The sequence below is a fragment of the Talpa occidentalis genome, unplaced genomic scaffold (assembly GCF_014898055.3).
Source record: "Talpa occidentalis isolate TD23 unplaced genomic scaffold, MPIMG_talOcc4v2.1 talOcc4.13, whole genome shotgun sequence".
Lineage (NCBI taxonomy): Eukaryota > Metazoa > Chordata > Mammalia > Eulipotyphla > Talpidae > Talpa > Talpa occidentalis.
This window is the reverse complement of record NW_023601322.1, coordinates 6,883,195-6,905,655: the sequence shown is the minus strand read 5'-3', so window position 1 is coordinate 6,905,655 and position 22,461 is coordinate 6,883,195. Positions and strand designations below refer to the sequence as shown.

Genomic DNA, 22,461 nt, shown 5'->3' with positions numbered 1-22,461 from the left:
ATGAAGTGATGGTCTATCTTGCAACCAACTAATATTTTGATTGTCCATTTATTTTTTTTTGAAAAATTATTTTTATTCATACAAGAACTGGGGTCTGGGCTAGAGATGCAGGAGTTGAGAGATTCACCAGAGACAGTGGGGAGCCAAACAGATGGGTCTGCTGAAATACACTGCTGAGGGGAGCAGTGGGTGAAACAGGAGAGGTCTACTGCACCATGTGAGTCAACTTGTCAGCCGGGGATTGAACTTGTGCTACAGTGGCTGCCAATAGCTTGCTATTGCTGAGGCTTAACCCCTTGTGCCACCAGGGAGGCCCATTAATTGTCCATTTCTTAGAGTGCCTTTGCTTAACATTTTTATAAAACTCAAGTCTTCTTGGTATGGAATGAAATAAAAGAAAGAAGTCTCTCTTTAAGAATTCCAGATTCTGTCAGAACAACTTCTTGTGGTCCTAGAAGACAAGATTTTAATTTTCTTAAGCTATCACCTTAAATACCATCTTCAGGTAAAGACAAAAGAAGGTGTTGTGGGGAGGGAAGCCAGTTATGGGAGGTACCACAAAAAGCAAAGAAGACAAGTACATAGTTATGCAGATCAAATCTTGCCCTGTGTACTATGAGAGATGTAGTCAGCCTCTTTTTCCTGAGGAGACACCCTACAAATGCAACAGTTCCTTACAAAAGGGTTCCTGCTACTCAGTTTTCACAGCTTTCCCTATGTCAGCTGTTTCTTAACAATAGGCAGCTCAAGTTAATGCTTATGCTTGAAGGATAGGCCTTTCCAAAATATCCAGAACAGGCTGTGCCAAGTCATGTCACTTTGGAATTCAGATTATTTCTAGCAAAGGTCAGTTGAGGTCCATAGGCTACCCAGACACTTTTATCATTACTTTAACTACCTAGAAGAATAAAAATTGGGCATATTGCTCAGCATTAGGGCTTTAACCAGAAATACCCTTTCCACCAGAGAAAGCATCTATATCACAAGCATCTAATTACAGAGCATCTAGTCTTCATCATATGAGTCTCTCCCAGTAATGTGAGTCTCCGTCCTCTCTCTTTGAAGACCCAGACCCCTGTTCTATTCTTTAGCTCAGGATATATAACCCCATTTTGCACTATTGGCTTTAGAATACCCATCTGTGTGGGGTCTCAACACATGTAATTAAATGTAATTTTCTCTTTCTAATCTGTCTGATGAAAATTTGATTGTTCAACCAGTCCAAGAAGAATCCATAGAGTTAGGGGAAATTTCCTCTACCCCATCAAGTCAAAGAGCAATATTTTAGGGTAAAAAGTTCTCACCCTCTTCATATCTTTTCTCCAGGGAGTGGTAATGGAATCATCTGTGAAATCCAGAATAAATTTCTAAATTCTAGTCACAAGAACATTCCAATTAAAACCAAAACATTCAAAAGAGACAAATGAAGCTCTCTTCCATTGTTCTCAGAATATTTTAAAATGTTCACTGAGAGGAACAATAGAATACTATGGGTAATCCACAAAATTGAACCATAGATTTTCTAGTTCCTCTTGAATCTAGGAAAATGTTTGTGACCAGGCACTGCTATGACATTGACATGCTTTTTATTAATGGCATAAATACATTCTGGTGAGTCAGACTGTCTCTAAATATTACTTCACATTTAAATAAGAACATCAATGTCCATTTAGAAGGGTCATTTTGTAGGAATTAGGTTATTTTCTACCTGTAAACCATGTTTGATAATCATGTGAAATTTATTGTCTCTTTACTATAAAGTATAATAAAATTTCAGTCCATGCTTTTTCATAAACAATGCTCTGTCATGGTTATGAAGAAATTTATTCCAGTATGAGCATATTATCATATTTTGAAACATTTGCATGTGTTCCACTTGGCATGGGGTGAACTTAGGGAGGCAAGAACAGAAAAGCAATCTATTTTTAAAGATAAATTGAAAAAATAAAAAGTACAAAATTGTGGAAAACTCCCTTCAGTTATACAGCTATTGCTCTGATGTCTAATATTAGAAATCTTTAATTATATGACCATAGGCAGAATCCATAAGACTAAAGATTTGTATAGAGGTGTTGCTAGAGTTATTTTTTCATAATTTATCCTTTGTATACCTTAAGCAACGTATTTATATATTAAAAAAGGATGACAAAGCTATAGTGTTCAACACTTAAAGTATAGGCAGTTTCTTTGGCCAGTTCTGAATGATTTCATGGTAACCTTTATGGCCAGTTATGTGGGGCTTCTGAATGCACGAAGAGTAAATACAGATATTATTCCAGGAGAGTGAAAAGCATGTCTTGCTCTCCACTTAGAATTCTTTCCTTTTACATTTGTACATCATAATTTATAATTTAGAGAGCTTATTCTTTCATTTTTCTTTTGAGACATGGCAGTCCTTCTCAAATGCACTTTAGTTTTCAATATAAGACCTCAGTATAAGTCAGGATTAACTGTGGAGTTGTGCATTACTGTGGCGTCCCAGAACAGTAAGAAATGAGCATCTTTAAGCTGCATTTCCCACGAAGGCTAACTCCACACAGTCCCTCTACATGGATGCTGGTTTGGTGACTCACAGCCACGCTGTCAAAGAACACATTTCAGCTTTTTGAGGCCAGTTCTTCTGGGCTATCTCCATAAATCTCTTCATATCCTGATCTTAATCTGATCCTGATCAGAATGAACGAAAACCACCAAATATAGAGCAGTGTTGTGGAGGTGTTGATAAACCTCCAGCCCCATTTCACCGTGGGTGAGGCGGAGGTCCAATATGCATGTCCTTCCAGCCTTCAACTCGGGTGCACAGGTTTCTAAGCTCTGGTGCTTACTAGCTTGTTGTTGAAAACTGTCTTTGTCTACTTCTTACAATAATGAGGGCTAATTCTGAGTCAAGTATGCATTTCATAAAATGTTGATGTTGGGGCTAGAAGAACAGCAACAGTTCCCATTTTTCTCCTCATTACATTGTTCAAAGATTTCTTTCAATTAATACTGCTGCCCTGGATGCAAATTGCTCAAAATGGAGCAAAGATATTTCTCTGATTAGACTGTAAAAAGGCACACATGTTGAATTACTTTTGTTTTAAGGGCTGGATGTGTAAGATTAATATAGTAACTAATTTGGTAAGATTTTGAATTTCTGATTATACATGTTAATTTCTAACATGTTAATCATTATGCATGTGTGTACATGAATACAGCCTGCTCTCAGCTTATTAAAGTATAAGCTTACTTAGATTTGCATAGTCAAGATTAAAGATGAATTTAGGGTTTTACAAAGAAAATAAGAAATCAGGGCTCTTTGAAGAGAGTTGATAATAATGTAAATGTCAACACCTGGTAAATTCAATCAAAGACCCTCAAGCCTTGTTTGCCTAAGAGTATTTTCTATTTTCTTTGGTTTCAAGTTATCAGAGCAATGTTCTCAGATGGTGGCTATGACAAAGACATTTCCCAGTGAGTCCATCATAATTTTTGTGTTTTTGCTTGGTACAAATCTCAGATAATGTATAATTCTTCTTTTTCCCAAATTAGTTTCAATGGGTAGGATTCTAAGAAAGATCTATTTAAGGAATAGATATGAGGTGATGTAGTGATTATTTAAGGAAAGTTGGAGAGAAAATGTAAGAACAGAATCTGTTTCTAGTATGAGTAGCTGGGTGAATAATTACACCAGGCCTTGAATGGGAGTGGAAGCAGATTAATATGGGCTGGGATGTTTTACATTTGAGTTATCTGTAATATCTGGGGACATATATCTGGGAGGTTATGCTTAAGGGTTTTTAGCACAAAGGAGATGCCTCCAGTTAAAACAGCACTGGGAGTTATAGCATCTGCATGGCAAGTAAAGGAAAATTTGAGACCCTCCATAAAGCATGCTCCTGTAGTGAGGGAAAGGTTTTAGACATTCCTTGGTGGAAGTGAGAAGTTGAAGATAAACGGGTAGAGAAGATTCAGAGGAGGAAATCTGTCTTATTCCAACATTCAATATTTAAAGAGATTTTTTTAAAGATTTATTTATTTATACAAGAACTGGGGTACAGGCCAGATGTGCGGGAGGGTGAGAGCATTCACCAAAGATAGAGGAGGGAACAGAACAGGCAGACTGACGAAATACACTGCTGAGGGGAGCAGTGGGCGAGACAGGAGAGGTCTACTGTGCCATATGGGTTTCTCCCTGGCTGGCTGGGATCGAACTCATGCTGCAGAGGCTGCAGACAGCTTCACAGTGCGGCATTCAACCACCTGAGCCACCAGGGAGGCCCTAAAGAGATTATTTTAAAATAATTTATAAACAATAATAATTTGATCAACCCAGCAAATAAAAATGCACATTTAGATAAAGAAAACGAATTGTATTTTTGTGGAGGGAGAAATTGGTGGCTTTTGGAATCTATAGGATGTATTCCAGAAATAAGCGCTTACAAGAGTCAAGGAAATAAAATTCAAAGAAATTCCTATGTCTGGGTTCAGCATCTCTTTCTCACTGTTTCTTTGGGTCATTTCCATTCTCTTTTCATTTGTTTTCCCAGGGATGTGCTGCCATTACATGCCAAAAACAGATGTCCCCAATTCTAATGCTCTTACTTTTCATCAATTTATTGCTGCTTAACAAGTCACCCCAATGCATAGTGATTTAAACCAGTAATATTGCTTTGGGTCCTCATTGTGTGGGTCAGTGATTTGGCCCTGCCTCAGCAGGGGGACTTTTTTGCTGGGGTTTGGTGAGTATGTGCCTGTGTCAGTGGTCAGTTGCTAGTCAGCCTGGCAACTCTGCTTCTGTGGGGGCCACTTGCTCTCTGCTGGGACAAGAAGGGGAGTTGGATACATGCCTCTCATCATCCCTAGTAAACTCAGCTTTGTTCTGAGAATGACGACAACAGAATTTGCATGGACTCTGGAAGCTGATACTCAGAATTGACAGTCACTTCTGCCATATCACATTGATTGGAGCAAGACAGGTCAGCACCGATTCAAGAAGTCAGTGGGGAAAATACTTGAGAAGAGCTTTGAAATGTGGGAAAGCAAAAGAGAGCTTGAGTCTCAGCTCGCTTCAGAGAAACCAAATAACCTTCAGGTTCCATGTCCATGAAGTGGGAACAAAACAAAACAAAACCCTGAGTCAGGTGAGCTGACTCGCACTCCAGTCCTCTCCCCACTGTTCACCTGATTCCTAGAGTAACTGTCTGGATCAAGAGCAGTTAATATCGGCCTGTTTGATGAGGGCTCCGAGGAAAGGAAAACATAAATTGTCTTTGGGTCAAACTCAGCACACAGCTTCCCTGCAAATGTCTCAGGCCCTCCATGGAAGTCACTGGGTTCAGTCAGTGGTGCATGCCGGGAAATACAGACCTTAATGCAGTAAGAATAATTATCTGAGTTTTAATGTGAGCCAGGTTTTATACCGCATGGGAATAAAGTCATTTGCAAGGTGAGTTTTATCTTTTCTGCTTATATAATCAAAACAACCTACATAATCCATAGCAGGAGACTGTGGCTCATGGAACAGAGCCCTCTGACTTCCTCCCAAAGATATCAGCACCCAGATCCCTGGAAGTGTGGAAATTTTCCTCAGATGGTAAAAGGACCTTTGTCGGTATCATCAAATTAAGGGGCTTGAGATGAGATCATCATTCTGGACAATCTCATTGGGTTCAAGATCAAAAAACCAGACTGCATACAAGAGGATATGGAGTAAGAGATAAAAGGAGATGGGCTAAGAGAACCCCAGGTTGACGTGACTTACTTTAGGGATGGAGGAAGGGGCTGGGTCAAGCATCTGGAGACTGGATGGCTCAAGCATCCTAGAAACTGGAATGATCCTCCAAAGCTTCCAGAATAGAGCCCATCAATGCCTGGCTTTAGAGTCAAGTCTTCAAAACTGAGAAAGAATAAACTGATGTAATTAACGCACTAAGGTGGTGACAGTTTGTTACCACAGCAGGAGGAAATTAATACAGAAGTCAAAGTGGATTATTTCTGTGAGTGAGAAGCTGATCCCAACATCAAATGTAGAAGAGAAAACAAGACATTCATTCACTGCGTATGGATAAGAATCTCTGTAGGCTGGTCCAGGCATTCTGCGCTCCAGTTAAAATAATATATGATGACAGTGGACATTTTGGTGATAACAGACCTCGATTTATCCCCCGAATCTCACTCCAGTGCAGAATGCCTACCTTCTGCATCGGGTTTATGGAGCTTATCCCAATTTCTTCCACTGTCAGCACCCTGGGATGAACTGCTGCTCTTTTTTGTTTTAGTTTATCTGATTTATACTTCCAATTCATTCTGATGTTTTCCCTTTGTCTGTGGACACAGTGATGCTGAAATACACTATCTGTGTATCGACTGAGAAATAACTGGGCTGTAATGTACCTGAGACCCTGTTTATTTGAGAAGAGGGCAGCCCCATGATGTAGTCCACCAGGGTCAGGGCAGGGAGATTTTTAAGAGTCAAGCAGGAAAATGGCCTGCGCTAGGGTTATTTGGTTTGAAACCTTTGGATTAGTTCTCAAGTTCATTAGTCTTTTTTGATTGGTTGGCAAGAGTCTTCAGAGAGAAAGCTGCAGCAGGGGCTTGTGTAAATCGGCACATGGGCTCCTGTTTCTTTCAGTGCAGATAAGGAGAAAGTGGAATTGCTGAGTCAATTCTATTTTTTTTTTTTTGGATTTATTTATTTGTGCTTACAAGAGCTGGGGTACAGACCAGAGGTGCAGGGGGTGAGAGGACTCACCAGAGACAGAGTGGGGAGCAGAACAGGCAGACAACCGAAATACACTACTGAGGGGAGCAGCGGCGAGACAGGAGAGGTCTGCTTCGTCATGTGGGTTTCTCCCTGGCTGGCCGGGCATTGACTGCGTGCTGCAGAGGCTGCGATTGCTTCATAGTGCGGTGCTTAACCCCCTGCGCCACCAAGGAGGCCCGGCTGAGTCGATTCTTACCCAGAAATCTCAGCACACCAGTGAGAGGCATCATAGTATCTGTTTGATTTAAAGGGGGCCACTGTGCATGTGCATGTAAGGAAGAAACTCAACCCTGACTAAGTTTTCCAGTTTGTCAGAATGTTCTGTGAAAAGCTGTGTTATAGTTGTTGTGAGAACTGATGAGTGTGAACATTTAATGAGTTAATATTATAAAACTCTTAGAACAGTAACTCATCCATGATAGGAGCTATATAAATGTGTTTTGTTAATGGGAATAAATTCAGCAGTTAAAGGTACTTCCTCTTTGCAGATAAGTCCAACTAATGATCTAAAATGCATATGCATGTAGTTGGCCTACGATTTTTTTTTTTTTGTTAATTGGTCCAAAATAGATATATCATGTTATGATACCTGCTTTAATTGCTTTAAATATTCGAGGCAGAGCTCATTATATCTAGGTTAAAATGTTAATTGAAATATTCCTGGAAGTCAGAGGAATCTTGTGTAAGTAGATAATGGAAATAACGATTCCTGATATTGTGTGCCTAATCTCTTGGCATAATGTCTTAGACTCTCAAACATTCCTGCAATTATTCATAATATCATTGTCAGGTTCCCAATTTATGTATAGATCAGCAGATACTTTTTATGCAGTGGTACTATTCTGTTCCCAAAATGTGAATATTTATATCAAGTACTTGCTAATCAGCTCTATTGGAGTATAATTTTTTTAAAAATTAAAATAATGAGTTTTGTAGAAAAAATGAACATGAAGACATCTACTCAATTTTATTGCTTATTCTAAATTTGCTTACCATATTTTGCTATCAAATGATCCATTTGGCCTTAGATTTTTTTTCTGTTCCTACATTCAGCAATTGTGGATCCCTATTATATCCAAGACAACTGTGACTATTGGAGATCTGAAAGATTAGATCTTTGTGTTCCTATTGTAGATCTCTAAGTCTGGCACAGTGAGACAGACAGGTGATAGTCAGGCCCCTACAGAGGACACCCACAGTGCTAGCAGCAGTGCTAAGGGGGGGGCTCTTCTTCCCCTTAACCCATAAACCTCCAACAGCATCAACTTGGTGCATCCAAATATAGAATCATAATATGTTTTTAATATAATAATTTGATCACATCTTTCCCATGTTTTCTCTATCAAAAATAACATTTAGCTCCTATTGGGATATAGGTTTCATGAGTCCCTCAATTCCAAGACAAAGATGTCATGTAACTACTAAAATCACTTGTAACTGTCAAAGCAAAACTTGCACTGGACAAAGTCAAGCAGACAGACCTCTAGGATACTGCAGTGGAGGCCAGAGGCCAGAATTCCATCTAAACTGAACTTGACTGTAAGGACTGGAAAAGTCTGAGGAGCTCAAGTGGGAGGTGAGGGGTACATCTTAGGTCAGCTGCGTGTGCTAATTAGCTTTATATGAAGAAAAAGCAAATTTGCTTGTATTTTCATAGGAGAAGTTACTTTTCTGCTGACAATTGGATCCCAAGCTCTGTAGGGTCTAGCACCCAGAAACCCCATCTTCCTGGGTTACATTTCAAAGACATGGTTCCCAGTTCCTGGAAGAAGATATTTCTGGGTTATAGAAAGATTGTTAAAAGACTCTAGTAAAAATACAAATCAGAGTGGCCAAAAATGGGTTTACAAGTGTTCTAAAACAAAGTGAGCAGGTGTGGCCTACAATTTGGAAGAAGCCTGTCAAAATTCCCTAAAGTTGAGGGAACTTTATTGACCACAGTCCTGAGAAGGGAGAAAATCAAGCATTGGTGCAGTTGTGCATAATAAAGAAGGCGTGTTTTACTTTTTCAGAGAGTTGTTGGGTTAGAAAATTAGACATTTTATCAATGCACTGAAATGAACAAAAAAACTGTTTCCTGAATTCCTTTTTCAAGTTTATAGATCACTTTTAAGGTTGGGGGTCATAGATTTACTTAGAGTAAATTATTCATAATGGGAAAGTCATGGCTGAGGTTTTTTTTTAATTTACTTTTTCTTAGGTATGGTCTCATTTAAACCCATTTTCTTTGGAACAAAGATTTCTATTGATTTGATCAAGAAGTAGGGAGGAAATTAAGAGCAAACAAGTGTGCTTTGTCCTATAAGGCAGCCAGAATCTCTAGAGCAAGAATGGGTTTAAAGATGATGAACAGTTTTATCTCTATAAATGTAAAATTTTCTGGGGATCCAGACCCCGGTTTGGTAGGCAAACTAACAAGCTAGCTTCCTAACCTCCATCTTGCATGCAAAAATCAACTGCCTGGGGTGTAAGTCAGTCTTTTCAGATTAACAATATAGATTTAACATGGGTGTGCAGCCTTTGCATCTCTGCCGGGTCCTCTTCATTGGGGAGGAGACTGGATATTTTGGGATGGGGACAATTTAGAACCAGAAGCTCCTCCTACAAGAATAGCTACTTTCTTAATGTCAGTGACTCACTGGTTCTCGTTGTGTAAACTAAATTCAAACTTATGCTTACTGGGAACAGTTTTCACCAAGTAAAATCTGTTGGACTCTCTCCAGATCAGATCCGCACTTTAACTAATAAGCTCTTTGTCTAACTATACTTTGGACTTTATTTTTCAGCTAATAGTGCTTTTATACAAATCAACAGTAAATGTACGGCACTAACTAGCAAGACAGGTATATGTGCATATGTGCACACATACACCAGCCCTCAGGCTAGAAGAACAAAATGAAGAATATCTTAAAGGATTTAGTTTGGATCAATTCCTGAAACATCAACAACAGCCTGGGCCAAAAATACAAGATCTAAAAGAAGGTCATTGAGCTAAATGAGAGCATATTTGGCTAAAGTCCAGAAACCAAACTCTACAGAGAAAGAAAACTGCAGTGCAGTGATTTTATTAAATTAATTTGGGATTTTATTTTAATTTGGATTTTCATATCAAAGCATCTAAAATGTCAGAGATAACTATTGTGACTCCCATATTTGTGATGTAATATATTTTTCCTTTAATTCACATGTAAATATTATAAACTGATTTCGTCAGTGACCTAGACTTAGATGCCATGGGGGGAAACAGAGATAAGAAAGACAGAGTCTGGACTTTCCATTGATTTGTTCATAATCTAGCAGGAAATAATGGCACCAATAGAACAGTAGAGTAGTAACAGCAGGTGCTTAATACAGTGACCACACTTGTGTCAGGCACTATTCTAGGTGCTTTAACTTTATCAGTAATTTATAGCAAACCTATGAGTTTGATGCCATAGGGAAGAACCTACACATGGTGATGTTATAGTATGAGGCCCCACTCGCTATCTGAATGCCTGCTTGATTTATGTAGCAGGAAAAGGAGGAACAGGGCAGGCACCCACATATTCTGTACTACATGGCTTTGTGCAGCTCATGAGCTACGGATGGTTTTAGATTATGAAATGATTGAAAACAATTGATGGTTTTTGTATGACAAGTGAAACATATAAAAGTTAGATTTGGAGAGTCTACAAATGAAGTGATCGGCACACAGCCACACAAATTCATTTATGGGTGGCCCACGAAACCTAATTATCTACTATCTAGTTCTTATAGGAAACGATTGCCTATCTAGTTATAATCTTATTTTTTTTAATCCTAAAGTTTCTGCCTTGTTTAATGGCAATGCATTTAAACAATCCTATTGTACAGTTTAGGAAAAAATATACTATGTAAGTTGTTCTCTCGCTTAGTGTTTGGCACAGATGTCATTTGGCAGATGAGAAAACAATGTATAGAGGTGCAGAATGCCCTCTCATCACTAGTTGGGGTCTATGTAACTCTGATTTGACTCCAGGTTTATTCTACATATTGCTTGCTGTTGTGAGCCATATTGGGGGGGACAGTGCTTTGGTAAAATTTCCAAATTATATAACCTCTAAAGATGTGAAGTTTGAAATACTGATTAGAATCTATGTAGCTATTAACCTTTATTACTTTCCTGTTCCTCCTCCTTTATATTTCTTTAACTGATGTTTTAATTTTTTTTCAGTTATAACCCTGCTCATTAAATCTAATAGTTAAGAAGTATATTGCTTGCATAGAAATCAATAAGAGAAGCAGGGATTAAAATTTGATTGCAAAAGTTTTCTTCAATTTGTGTAACCTTCCTAACCATCGCACCACACCCTCTTTGAGAAGTAAGATGTTCGACTTAGTCTGACTTGCTCTGAAAATCATTCTCTGTAGCCATTTGTTTTGTCTGCTGTCTTGATTCATAGCCTTTCATAGGGATTCTTGCTCTATTTTCCTAATAGCTTTTAGGCAGCCAATCACCACACGTGATTCCGTGTTCTTTCCTGACATGGTGGCAACCAGATGTCTATACCTCATGTTGTTGCCTTTTAGATGTTTACAAAAGCAGTTGCTATAAAATAATTGCATGCATTTGTGTAGTGAAGTTTAAAATTATTCTTTTATAAGTAAGTCAAACTTGTCATTGAATACAGAATTACATGGTATCTCTTGGATACCATGAATGAATATTTTAAAGGTGGTTGTGTCTTCAGATCAAGTTAAAAGGAGATGGTAAATAGAGTCTTTCAGCACATTTTAACCTACATAGATATATAATGTGTGAAAATAAGATTTCTTGTGTAATTCGTTAGCTTTATAAGTAATACAAGGACAAAATGAATAGGTTAATATCCTAGATATTCATGAGCATGTTTAGATTTTCTAAATAAAATGAATTTAGGTAGAAATAAATACCTTGTGTTATTCTTAGTTTTCCCAAATTAAATATTGGATTACATGTATAGACTGAAAACACTTTAATTCTAAGTTCAGGTTTCTTACAGGAAGATTTGCATCACAGTGTCCTGATGAGTCTTTTAAAATTACATGATTATTTCTCACCTAGACCAACTGAATCAAACTCAGGATCTTCTTAGAAGGGGCCAGGCATGTGTTAAAATGTTCCCCAAGCAGTCTGATTCTCACCTTTGGTTGAGAACCATTGAGCTAGAATTATTTTCAGATGATAGAAAAAAAAGTTTCATAAAAACACCTTAATTTGTTAATAAGATTATGTTGGGGGCCCTGTGTGCACTGTGTCCCAGTATCTTCATGTGAAGCGTCAAGTAAGAATTAGAATGCGACTTTCCCATAGTTATTCTATGAAGTTTTGTGGTTGAGAAACTGTTTCTTCCCATTTCCTACTTTGTCTATGAGGGGCAAAGGTATCATTAAAAGTTAAAGCCCTTGTGACTTAGATATCTGCGTTCTAGTTTATTCTAATTCATTAGGAATTTGTTGAGCCCCTTCTATATATCAACTGTGTAAGAGGCACCGAGACTTCTAGTAATGAACAAAACATTCTGGGACTTAATCTACTGGGTGAGAGAGATGTTATCAAATAAACACTTCAGTATAATAAATAGACATTCTGGTCTGGGTATTATAAAGTTGATTTGAGTATTGATTTATAGTCTGTCAGTATTAAGAAGAGATGAGGCAAAGAATTTGTCATAATTATGTGCAAGTGCATATACACACGCATGTACTAAATGTGTATGTCTGTATATCTTACATATCAATATGTATGTGTATATATTTACATTGTATTTTATTTAGATTGTCTCCAGAGTATATATGCCCACATATAGTGCATGTGTATCTTGTTTTATATGTTTTTTATATTAATGAGTGTCACATCCTGGGGAATCAGTTGAAATGTGTGCAAACCTGCATATAAATACACACGTGTCCATGCACAATGGATGAGTTGGTTTTACAATCCTCAATACTATATTTTAGCCCATTTTTCTCAGTGCTTTTGATGCTTTTGCAATGCTTAATGCTCTTCTATTAAATACTGACAAGTTATTAATACTGTATATTAGAAAGTATTTCTTTCAATTCTTCACCTTTTTAAATTCTTTTCATTTTATATCATCAACTTGAAGAGTATTTTGGGACACGTCAGTGGTGAGATTGTGATGGAAAGTCATGGAAAGTCCTCAATGTTTCTTGAAGAAAGAGAAGCTTGTTCTTGTCACAACAGCTCCAACCTATTGTATATATGATGCTTCCTTTCAAAAATGATGTTTTTCCAGGATAACATTTAATTGCCCTCCAAATTCTTTTCAAGCTACCATATGGTTTAACTTGGGGCCAGGATATTTGAATAGTTATAGCACATTAATCTTCTTGGAAAATGAGTTAATGAGTTACAGAATGGGGACCCTGAAAGATAACTGTCAGTCATCCAATGTAAACAGAGTAAGGGTGGGTGCTGATGGAGAGATAGTGAAGGCAGGAATGCTGGGTGTTTTGTCGAGAAGAACTGGTTGGTGCTCAAGTCACCAGCATGCCTCCACCAGGACTGTGGCTGCATTGGAGCACTGAAAACTTGGGGTTGTCATGAGGTCCCTGAAATGAATGAAAATGACCTTTGAAATAAATTCAGTGCAAATTTGTATTTTTCTTCCTTTTTAATGGGCACTGCTGGGTAGTACAGTTAGATTACATGGTTGAAGAATATTTCATTGATGTCCTCACTGGAAAAAAATTTCAATCTTATCCATAGAATTGCAAATAATCAAAGTTCTACATTTGCCTATGCAGTGTGCTGTAGAAGAGTGGATTAAGTTAGCTCAGCAGCCTTTCCATCATCTCTGAGCCAGAGGAGCAGCAAGGATTCTGATTGGCAGGACTATTTATCATTTTTGAATGCTGATGGTGCATTTTTGTGGCTGAGTCCTTTCTAGGCTTATTGACATTCATAAATAGAAAGGCTCTTCTTTGTAGACTGTTTAATTGGTAATTTAATTTTCTTAATAACTTTCTCACAGGACCTGGATTTTGAAGCCAAAACAAGTTACACGCTACGGATAGAAGCCGCAAACAAAGATGCCGACCCTCGCTTTCTCAGCTTGGGGCCATTCAGCGACACCACAACGGTGAAGATCATTGTGGAAGATGTGGATGAGCCCCCAGTGTTTTCCTCGCCCTTGTACCCCATGGAGGTGTCGGAAGCCACCCAAGTTGGGAACATCATTGGCACTGTAGCAGCTCATGACCCAGATTCTTCTAACAGCCCTGTGAGGTAAAAGCCCCTCGCCATTGCTCTGATTCCTACAATTTTACAACAATGTGCCTTATTCACAACTCATCCTCATTGCACTGGGTTTATAGGAGATAATATCCAGTGTTACGTGTGTACGATCACAACAGCAGAAGTGAGATAGAATCAGAACAACTCGACATTTTACTCATTCAAAATCATGTCTCCAAAATATCTAAGGCCATTGTTATGTAGTAGCATTTTTAAGCATCCATTATTATCTACCAGTTGGAGCTGATGGTCCTGTTTCACCAAGTATCCTGAGCTCTTTCACGGCAAACTATGCTCAGAGATGAAGTGATGTATGTCCTGGCTATAGGATAAAGGCATAAGAAAGGAATTAGGAAAATCATTTCATAAGTAATTTAAATTAGGATTAATATTTGAACAAACCATCTTTCTTGTTGGTCTACCTGGGTAGTAAGCATTTAGTTTATTATTTTTTAATTATAAAAGAATAATTGTCCACTTGTAAAAATCAAAATGATACCTGATCTATGGAAATAGATTTTAAAAATGGCCTCAGTTATCCAATATGGAGACTAGATATGTGTCATTACCAGTGAATCTCTTTGGGACTAAAGAATTGCCATATGTAAGCATTTCAAATTCAGACCACAACCCATTTCAAGATACTCAGTGATCTAAGACTTACATGGGCCTTTTGTTATATGCATATGTTTGTGTGTACTTGTGAAAAATTGGCCTTTTAGCAAATACAATATATAGAATCTACTCAGAGTTACATTGTATTGCATGGCTTCCTTTGGGTTCATAAGTAAGACTTTTCACTGTGATGGTTTGAGTTTCATGTTACAAGTACAAATACTTTATGAAGTACAAGACCCAATGCGTGTTTTATATGTAGACATGGTCAGCTTGTAAGTTAACCACAACCTTGTAGACTTAACTGATATTTAACAATGCTAATTGCTTTTGTGATCACTGCTGAGCTAAATCTGGGCTTGGGCTACAATGTGTCCTGAAAAGTAGCTCTGATTTAGACAGTGATTCTTAGTGAAGAAAAGCTCATGATCTGTGATCTCCTGGTAGGACATAATTAGTATCTTCTTTCCTTCTCTTTTATTTAGTATATCAATAGTGTAGGAAATAAATGGTATAGAATAATTGTTATTTCAAAATGGAATTCATACTCATTATGAATTATCTATACAAAAATTATCTATACAAAAAATTCAGCCTGGATGGATGGTTATATTTAGCCATTTAAAAGATTATCATCTAATTTGTGGGTCACTAATATTCTCAATAGGATAAGCCTTCTCCTCCCTGGAGTAGCTCTGCCTTCAGTTCCCTGACTTAAGGTCACCCCATTCCCCAAGTCTCACTGATGTGAACAAGCTTGTTTGGGATTGTTATAGCAGCCCACCTCTTAGTGATGTGCTTATGACTCCTTCATGCCCAATCAAAGGCATAGATCAACTACTCTGGGTAGTGTGACTTCTGTGTAAGTTGTCTAATTTAATGGGCACAGAGAAAGGGAATGCTCCCCTGAGGTTGGGATATATGGGGAAAAAAACAGTGTGATACCCTAAAATATACAGAGATGAGAGAGCAGAGGCTGAACTCTGTGGATGTGGGAAGGAGAGACCCTGACCAGCATCATAGTTAGGCCTTGTTTTCTTAAACCCAATAACCTTCTATGTATGAATATTTCTTTGGTTCTTGTAAAACTAACTTCCTGACTGACATCTAATACTAGTCATGTTGAAACATTTCTTTACCTTCCTCTATTTTACAAGGTCATTGCACTCATTTATAACTTAGATTTTTCCACATTTATTTCACGTATGTTTCTCCTTCCCTAACTCTTAATGATATGCTTGAAGAAGCCCATCTTCTCAAGTTGTGGTTTAGAGAGTAGTTGTGTACCCCATGCATTCTCTAGAAGCTGGGCTCTCTTCCCAGAATGGCTATTTGCTGAGTGACAGAGAGGATGTCATTTAGTGTCTGAAGTTCCACATAATGCAGCATTACTTAGTCCGGCTTTACACTGGGCTTTCTGATGATTAAGTCAGAAAGGGAAAGAAACTGATATTTTTAAACTCTGAATCCTGACCTAAGTATATTATAATACATTGCTATTATAGTTTACTGTGCTATTATGCACAAGAAGTCAATGAGAGGAAATGTATTTTATAAGCAACTATATTGGCAATCTATATTGAAGATTGTTTTGTATTCACGTATATTCCAATATATAGAAACTGTTGCATGCATTTTAAATGGCTATAAACGTGTATTTGCATTGGAGCTGCTAATAATTATCAAACATAAGTCCTCCTCTGACAAATGCCAATGAGTGTGCAGCCAGCACAGTCTTCTGAGATACCTGGCAAAAATGAACCTCCAGATTGAGATGGGCCCTGAAGAGTCTTTTTTAAAAAAATATTTATTTTTATTTATGCATACAAGAACTGGGATGTAGGCCAGAGGTGGGGGGGATGGTGTGAAAGGATTTACCAGAGATAGAGTGGGGAGCAGAACAGGCGGATCTATTGAAATCCACTGCTGAGGGGAGCAACTGGTAAGACAGGAGAGGTCTGCTGCACCATGTGGGTCATCTCCCTGGCCGGGGATCAAACTTGTGCTACAGTGACTGGGGATAGCTTCATAGCTCTGAGACTTTAACCCCTGAGCCACTAGGAGACCCTGTGGACTCTGGAGTCTTAACAAGCTTGAAGTCTGTGCTTCGACACCTTTAGAAACATAATAGTACATACAGGGGTGGGAAACAGTGTTATTTAAATTTTAGGATATTAGTAGTTGAATTGCAAAACAGCATGAGAAGCTGAATAATTAGTGTTTGAATTTACCAGTGTTCTTTGTAGTATAAAAGTGAAATCTAGCATATGCCCTTTAGATTTGGAGTATTTGCTGACATTTGAGGCAAGAGATTAGAATTCTAGAAAGAAGTACATTTCCTGACCTCCAGCAAGGTAAAATTGAAATTGTCTTCCCACACAATCCCTGCCTAACCTACAGTTGTTTCATTTATTTTTACTGACTCCAGTCAAGTACCAAGGAAAATTATTGATAACTCTTTTCCTTATATCAGCACTTTTCTTTTTTTAAAGATTTATTTTTATTTATGCATATAATAACTGGGGAACAGGCCACATGTGGGGGAAGGTGAGAGGATTCACCAGAGACAGAGCAGGGAACAGAACAGGCAGATTGACTGAAATACACTGCTGAGGGGAGCAGCGGGCGAGTCAGGAGAGGTCTGCTGTGCCATGTGGGTAGCTCCCTGGCAGGCCGGGGATCGAACTCATGCTGCAGTGTCTGTGGATAGCTTGACAGCACTGAAAATTAACCCCTGCACCACCAGGGAGCCCATCAGCCCTTTTCTTAAAAGAAGACAGGCACTCCAATATTGGAACGTAACTATTTTGACCGTTCAGAAGTGTTGCAGCACCGGAGAGAGATCCCACAACCCCAGAGCCCGGTGATTGGCTGGAACACGGCATGTCTTCATTTTGAAAGGTCTTCATTACAGGCTGCCCAGCTCTCCGATAGCTTACCTGCCCACTGTTTGTGTTTGCTTCATGTCCGTCTTTTCCCAAATGGAAGCAGAAGCCAAAGGTGGAAGGAAGGTCAATTCTTGAGATTTCTTAGCTATAAAAAAAAAAAAGTTTTATTTATTTCAAGTGGTCATTCAGGGTCAGTTTGTTTCTAGCTGGTTGTTTTTCTGCAGTTGCTTACCATGTCATGTACATCTTGGCCCCGGATATCAAGTGCCAGGCTTGATCTGTTGAACTGGGAAGGATTGACGTTGTTCTGCTGGTTTCGATCATCTCTCTCACGCTGGACACCCATCTCTGTGTTTCTCATCAGTGAAGTGGTAAAGGCTGTCAGAGCAGCCTCGAGTCTGAGGGACTGTCGTCTCTCATGACAGCACTGGTAGACTGATCAGTGAGCCCATGTGCATTAATTAAGAACCTGCTGTGTACACAACATTAGGGAAAATAACTAACAGCAAAAACAAAGACAAATAAAGCATTTCCTCTCACCTCAAGGAACGTACAGTCTGGTGAAAGAAAAAAAAGATCCCATAAAATCTTGACCACACAAGGGGAAATAGTGCAAAGCTATAATGTGGCAAATTATGAGATTGATTGAAATTAGTCCAAATTCACAGGGCGTGAGCCTTCATTTGAAGGAGTGGCGGCATCAGCCGGGCTTTGAAGGATAGATGGACTTGGACAAGCCAAAAAAAAAAAAATTATGCAAAGTCTCTTTATAGTTTATTGAGTTATAGCCTGAGAGTCTAGTGCTGTATTATGAAATCAGCAAATTTATTTTTGTAGGCAATACAGCGAGCCCAAAGTCCCTATGCTGAAAATAGCCAATGAATGGAAAAGTGATATTACAAATAAGATCAAATGTGAAGAGAGTTGAATCAGAAGTAATGGGGGTCATTTTCAGCATTTCTAATCATTTAAATATAGAACCGTAACTGTGTTTATGTTCAAAAACATGAGGATAATATTTAACTGCGGGCTCTTTTGGCACTCCTGTAATTGTATGTCCTCAGATAAAAGGTGATAAAGTAGTATCAGATATTACATTATGGAGTGTGATTGGTATGAACACATTTGGAGTGCTTGAATAATTCAGTGTGTATTTTTAAGTAGCTTGTATGCATGCATATATTTGTACATATTATTTTAATCTAAATTATTTGTGAGTATCTCACAGAATTAAAGGAAAAGTTGAATAGTCAGTCTTCAGAAAAGAGGAGTAAGATTTTGCTCTAGAGAGGAGCAACAGGAATAAGCAACCAGCTCTTCAGCTTGCAAAATTGGAACCTTTTCTCACTTCCCCTGGTAAGAAGGTTCGTATTTCTTGGAACGTTTTTGGCTTGTCTTTGGACACATGTCCCTCTCTTACCCTGGAGACTTTGGGCAGCTTGCTGTGGAGGCGCACCAAGATTGCATGAGATTGGAAAGGGAAACTGTGTTGCCATCACCAGAAAAATGAGAAGAGGATGCAAACAATTCTCTGAACCCAGTGATTTATTTTCTGAATCCAGTGATTTATTTTTGAAGTAATTTATTTCTCATTAAATCCTCTCTAAGGCACATACTGTCGTTCCTTTCAGAGGTAAATACAGTAAGAAAATGTGGTTCCAGGATATTAGCAAATTCTGTATCAAAGCCTGAAAATGTCTAGTAGCGACACACACACAATATACAGGTTTCTTAAGAGTTGAAGTTTTAATGCAAATTATCCAACTATTTCTATAGATCAGATTTATCCATGGTTAATTATTACATTATCTTTAACCATCTGGGAACTAGTGATAATACATTTGTTTAATTTAGCCAACTCAGTGCACACATGACTTGTGAATATTTTTGACATGCATATCAGCAGTTGGGCAATAAGAAGGCTACTTGTAAATCTGAATAAGAGTGTTTTAATTGACTTCCATTGCTTTTCACATAGCAGTAATGGTACTAGCAGACATTTATTAGACAAATACATTTTGTGTCAGGCATACAGAGCACCAAGGATATACAGATGAATAGCTCATGATCCCAACACTGTTGTTATTTGCCCTTAGAAGAAATCATACATGAAAATTTATAAGAAATTCAATGTTAAAGCCAAAAATGAGAAATCATCCTCTTAAACTTTCTCATTTTGCAGATAAAGAAAAAGAATGCAATGGTGCAGGGGAATTCAAGTTAGTACAATAGGTCGGTTGCAGGCTCATCGCTTCCAATACTGAGTGCCAACGCCTAGTCTGTGGTTCATGATGGTGTGCACACCAAGGAGCATGTGGTAATAGCCACAGATCCTATGGACTACAGCCTCTCTTAAAAAGGTGTGGTCTGGGATCTTACTAGAAAGGCTTACTGCTTTCATGCAAGAGGATTGTTTTCCATGAATTGTAGGACTAAGATAATTGGAACGGAGGAAACGCACAGAAATGGAGACATTTTTATCAGTCAGTACATCTGTTTGATATCTGAGTTATAGTGGGACATGAAAAGAAGCTAACTCAGAAGAGCTGTAGCTGGCAGAGATGTAAAGCTCATTTATAAGTAATGTAGTGGATACTGGACAGATGGTCAGACAAACATGGTTCTGAATCTTGGCTCCATCAACAACCAGTCGCAAGACTGAGTCCAGTACCTAAATACTGCAGCGATAGTACCTGCTTGCCGAAGTGAGATATTGTGTTTGGCCAGTTGTAGCAAAGCTTAACACTAATGACATGCTAATGAGGAATCTGGAGCTCACACGCAAGGACTGACAGTTTGGCAGTGTCCTGTCATCAGGGCCTTGGCTTTTGATATCAAGCGCTCGTCACCCTGTATTTATAAGATGGCTTTTGGAATTTGCAGCTCTTTCATTCTTTAAAGAGTGCTTCAGTGTGGCTTGACCTAACAACTTTCTTTGACATCTCATTTGCTAAAACTCAGCTATAAAGACGCACCATCCACAAGGGAGGCTAGCAAATAGAATTTTTCAAATGGACATATGACTGCCTTTAGCAAAAGTGGGGTCCTGTTAGTAAGATGTAAGGGCAAGTGGATAGCAGGGTCACACACAGCCCTACCTGATTGTTGAAGGACTAGGAGCAAGGCATAAACTATTAATTCAGTACTTGGCATATGCTAGAAGTGGGGTGAAAATGAAGAAGAAAGGATAATTTGGGGTGAAAATGGATGATGTGAGGTTCATGATGTGCAGGTCTGGTATCTGGAGCAATTTATAAAACTTTTCAGGGGAAAGATTGCCACGAGGTGTTGAGGTTTGGAGCTTATCCATCTGATAAATGGGTGAGGCCACAGCTTTAACTGCTGTCGCTGCAAAAACATGGACGTGGTTTCTCTCATTGGTCTCTCCAACATACACTACAAGAAGCTGGTTTCAGGCTGCAATTTGTAAAATAGAGTGGGGTCATTGTGCACCCACACAGCACTAGCTACACCAGACTTGCCATTGAACTTCGGTCCATGATGAGAGAGAAACTCCAGTATCTCCATCCAGGTCAGCCTGCAGTTGAGTCAGCAGTCATGTGTCTCTGTCTCAAAGCCAGAGGATTCAGAGACGCCAGTGGTGTGAACCTCTCAACTTCCTGAGGTCCTTTCTTCTCTTTTGACCATGTCAGCCCTGTCAGATTCTCCACCAGAGACCCTCTTACTCTAAAACATGCTCAATTTCTTAATTTCTCTTTAAGGCATTTTTTTAGGTAGCTTTTTTATATATTAGCTAATGCCTTATACATAACCTCCAGCTTTTTGCACGCCTATCCAGAGGAGCTATAGAAAATGGGGAAGCCATTTCATACTGTGTGATCCCAAGTTCTTGTCAGTAAGGATTATAACCAGCAGGCTGTTCTGGACAGTTTGTCTCCTTGGTCTGTGTGGGGTTTTTGGTCACTCATGTCAACACCTCATTCTCTTACCTGCCCCAGCATCTCTTCATAAACTACAATAGCAGTTTGCTAGTTTTTTCCTAAAAGCTTATTGCAAGTTTCTGTTTATAAATTATTTTGTGTACTGAATTTCCTGAAATAGTGTCACATGCAGGTGCTCAAGAAAAATTGCTGAATGCACAAATCAATGAAAGGAAACTAAGATGAGAATATCAGAATAATTCACAAGTTATCAAGTATGTTCATGTAAGGTTGTGTTCCTTGGGTATAAGTAGAAATTATAAATATTACAATACTGTTTATAAGTGGAAGCAACAGCGTTTATAATCTAGAAATGATTCATATTCAACTGATAGAAATTTTGGTGACCATTCCTCTTCAAAACATGTTGAGGCTTCAGAGATAACTAGGCCCCTAAAAGATTCAGGATTTTTCTATGAGGTGACTATTGCTGCAGACATTTAAGATGTTGAATGAATTCCCAACTTCAGTGTCCTTTATGCAAACGCTGGGAAACTTGAGACTTAATAAAAAGGCAAATGTTTAATCATTGACTTCAGCTCCGTGGGGAATTACATAAACTTATCTAGATAGATGCATGTCAAGTTCAAGGCCTTTTATGTCATAAGAATCTAGATGTCTTTTTTCACTGCATGCAAACACGGAGATTTGAAAAAACGAACAATTCAGAATATTAGCATTGGCTCGATTGATTAATGAGGGCTGGGCATTAAGTTATTCCTTTTGCAAACATTGATGTCCATTATTCTGTTACATCAGGTAAATACATGTATATAAATGTATATACTTATACATGCATACTGCACACATACATGCATATATAATATTAACAACATGGAATGGTGCCATTTAAAGTTTTGACTAATGCACCATTTCAAAGAAGAAAACCTAATTTTTCTATGTAATTGAAACTTGAATTATCTGTAGCACTAAACAGAATTCTTTTTAGTATGACTGTTGTGTGGAAGAGATTAGACAGTAGGAATGGAAGTATATTGATAAGGAGTAAAACAA

At 38.4% G+C, this 22,461-nt stretch overlaps 1 protein-coding gene across 4 annotated transcripts in view; it reads left to right on the top strand.

Moving 5' to 3' along the window:
* The window catches only part of CDH7 (cadherin 7), a 124,129-nt gene that overhangs the window by 77,308 nt on the left and 24,360 nt on the right, over positions 1-22,461 (top strand). For all 4 annotated transcript variants that reach the window (XM_037508428.2, XM_037508425.2, XM_037508427.2 and 1 more), the window contains exon 7: positions 13,741-13,994. In XM_037508428.2, coding sequence (XP_037364325.1) covers positions 13,741-13,994 — 254 coding nt within the window. The remainder of the gene's footprint in view (positions 1-13,740; positions 13,995-22,461) is intronic.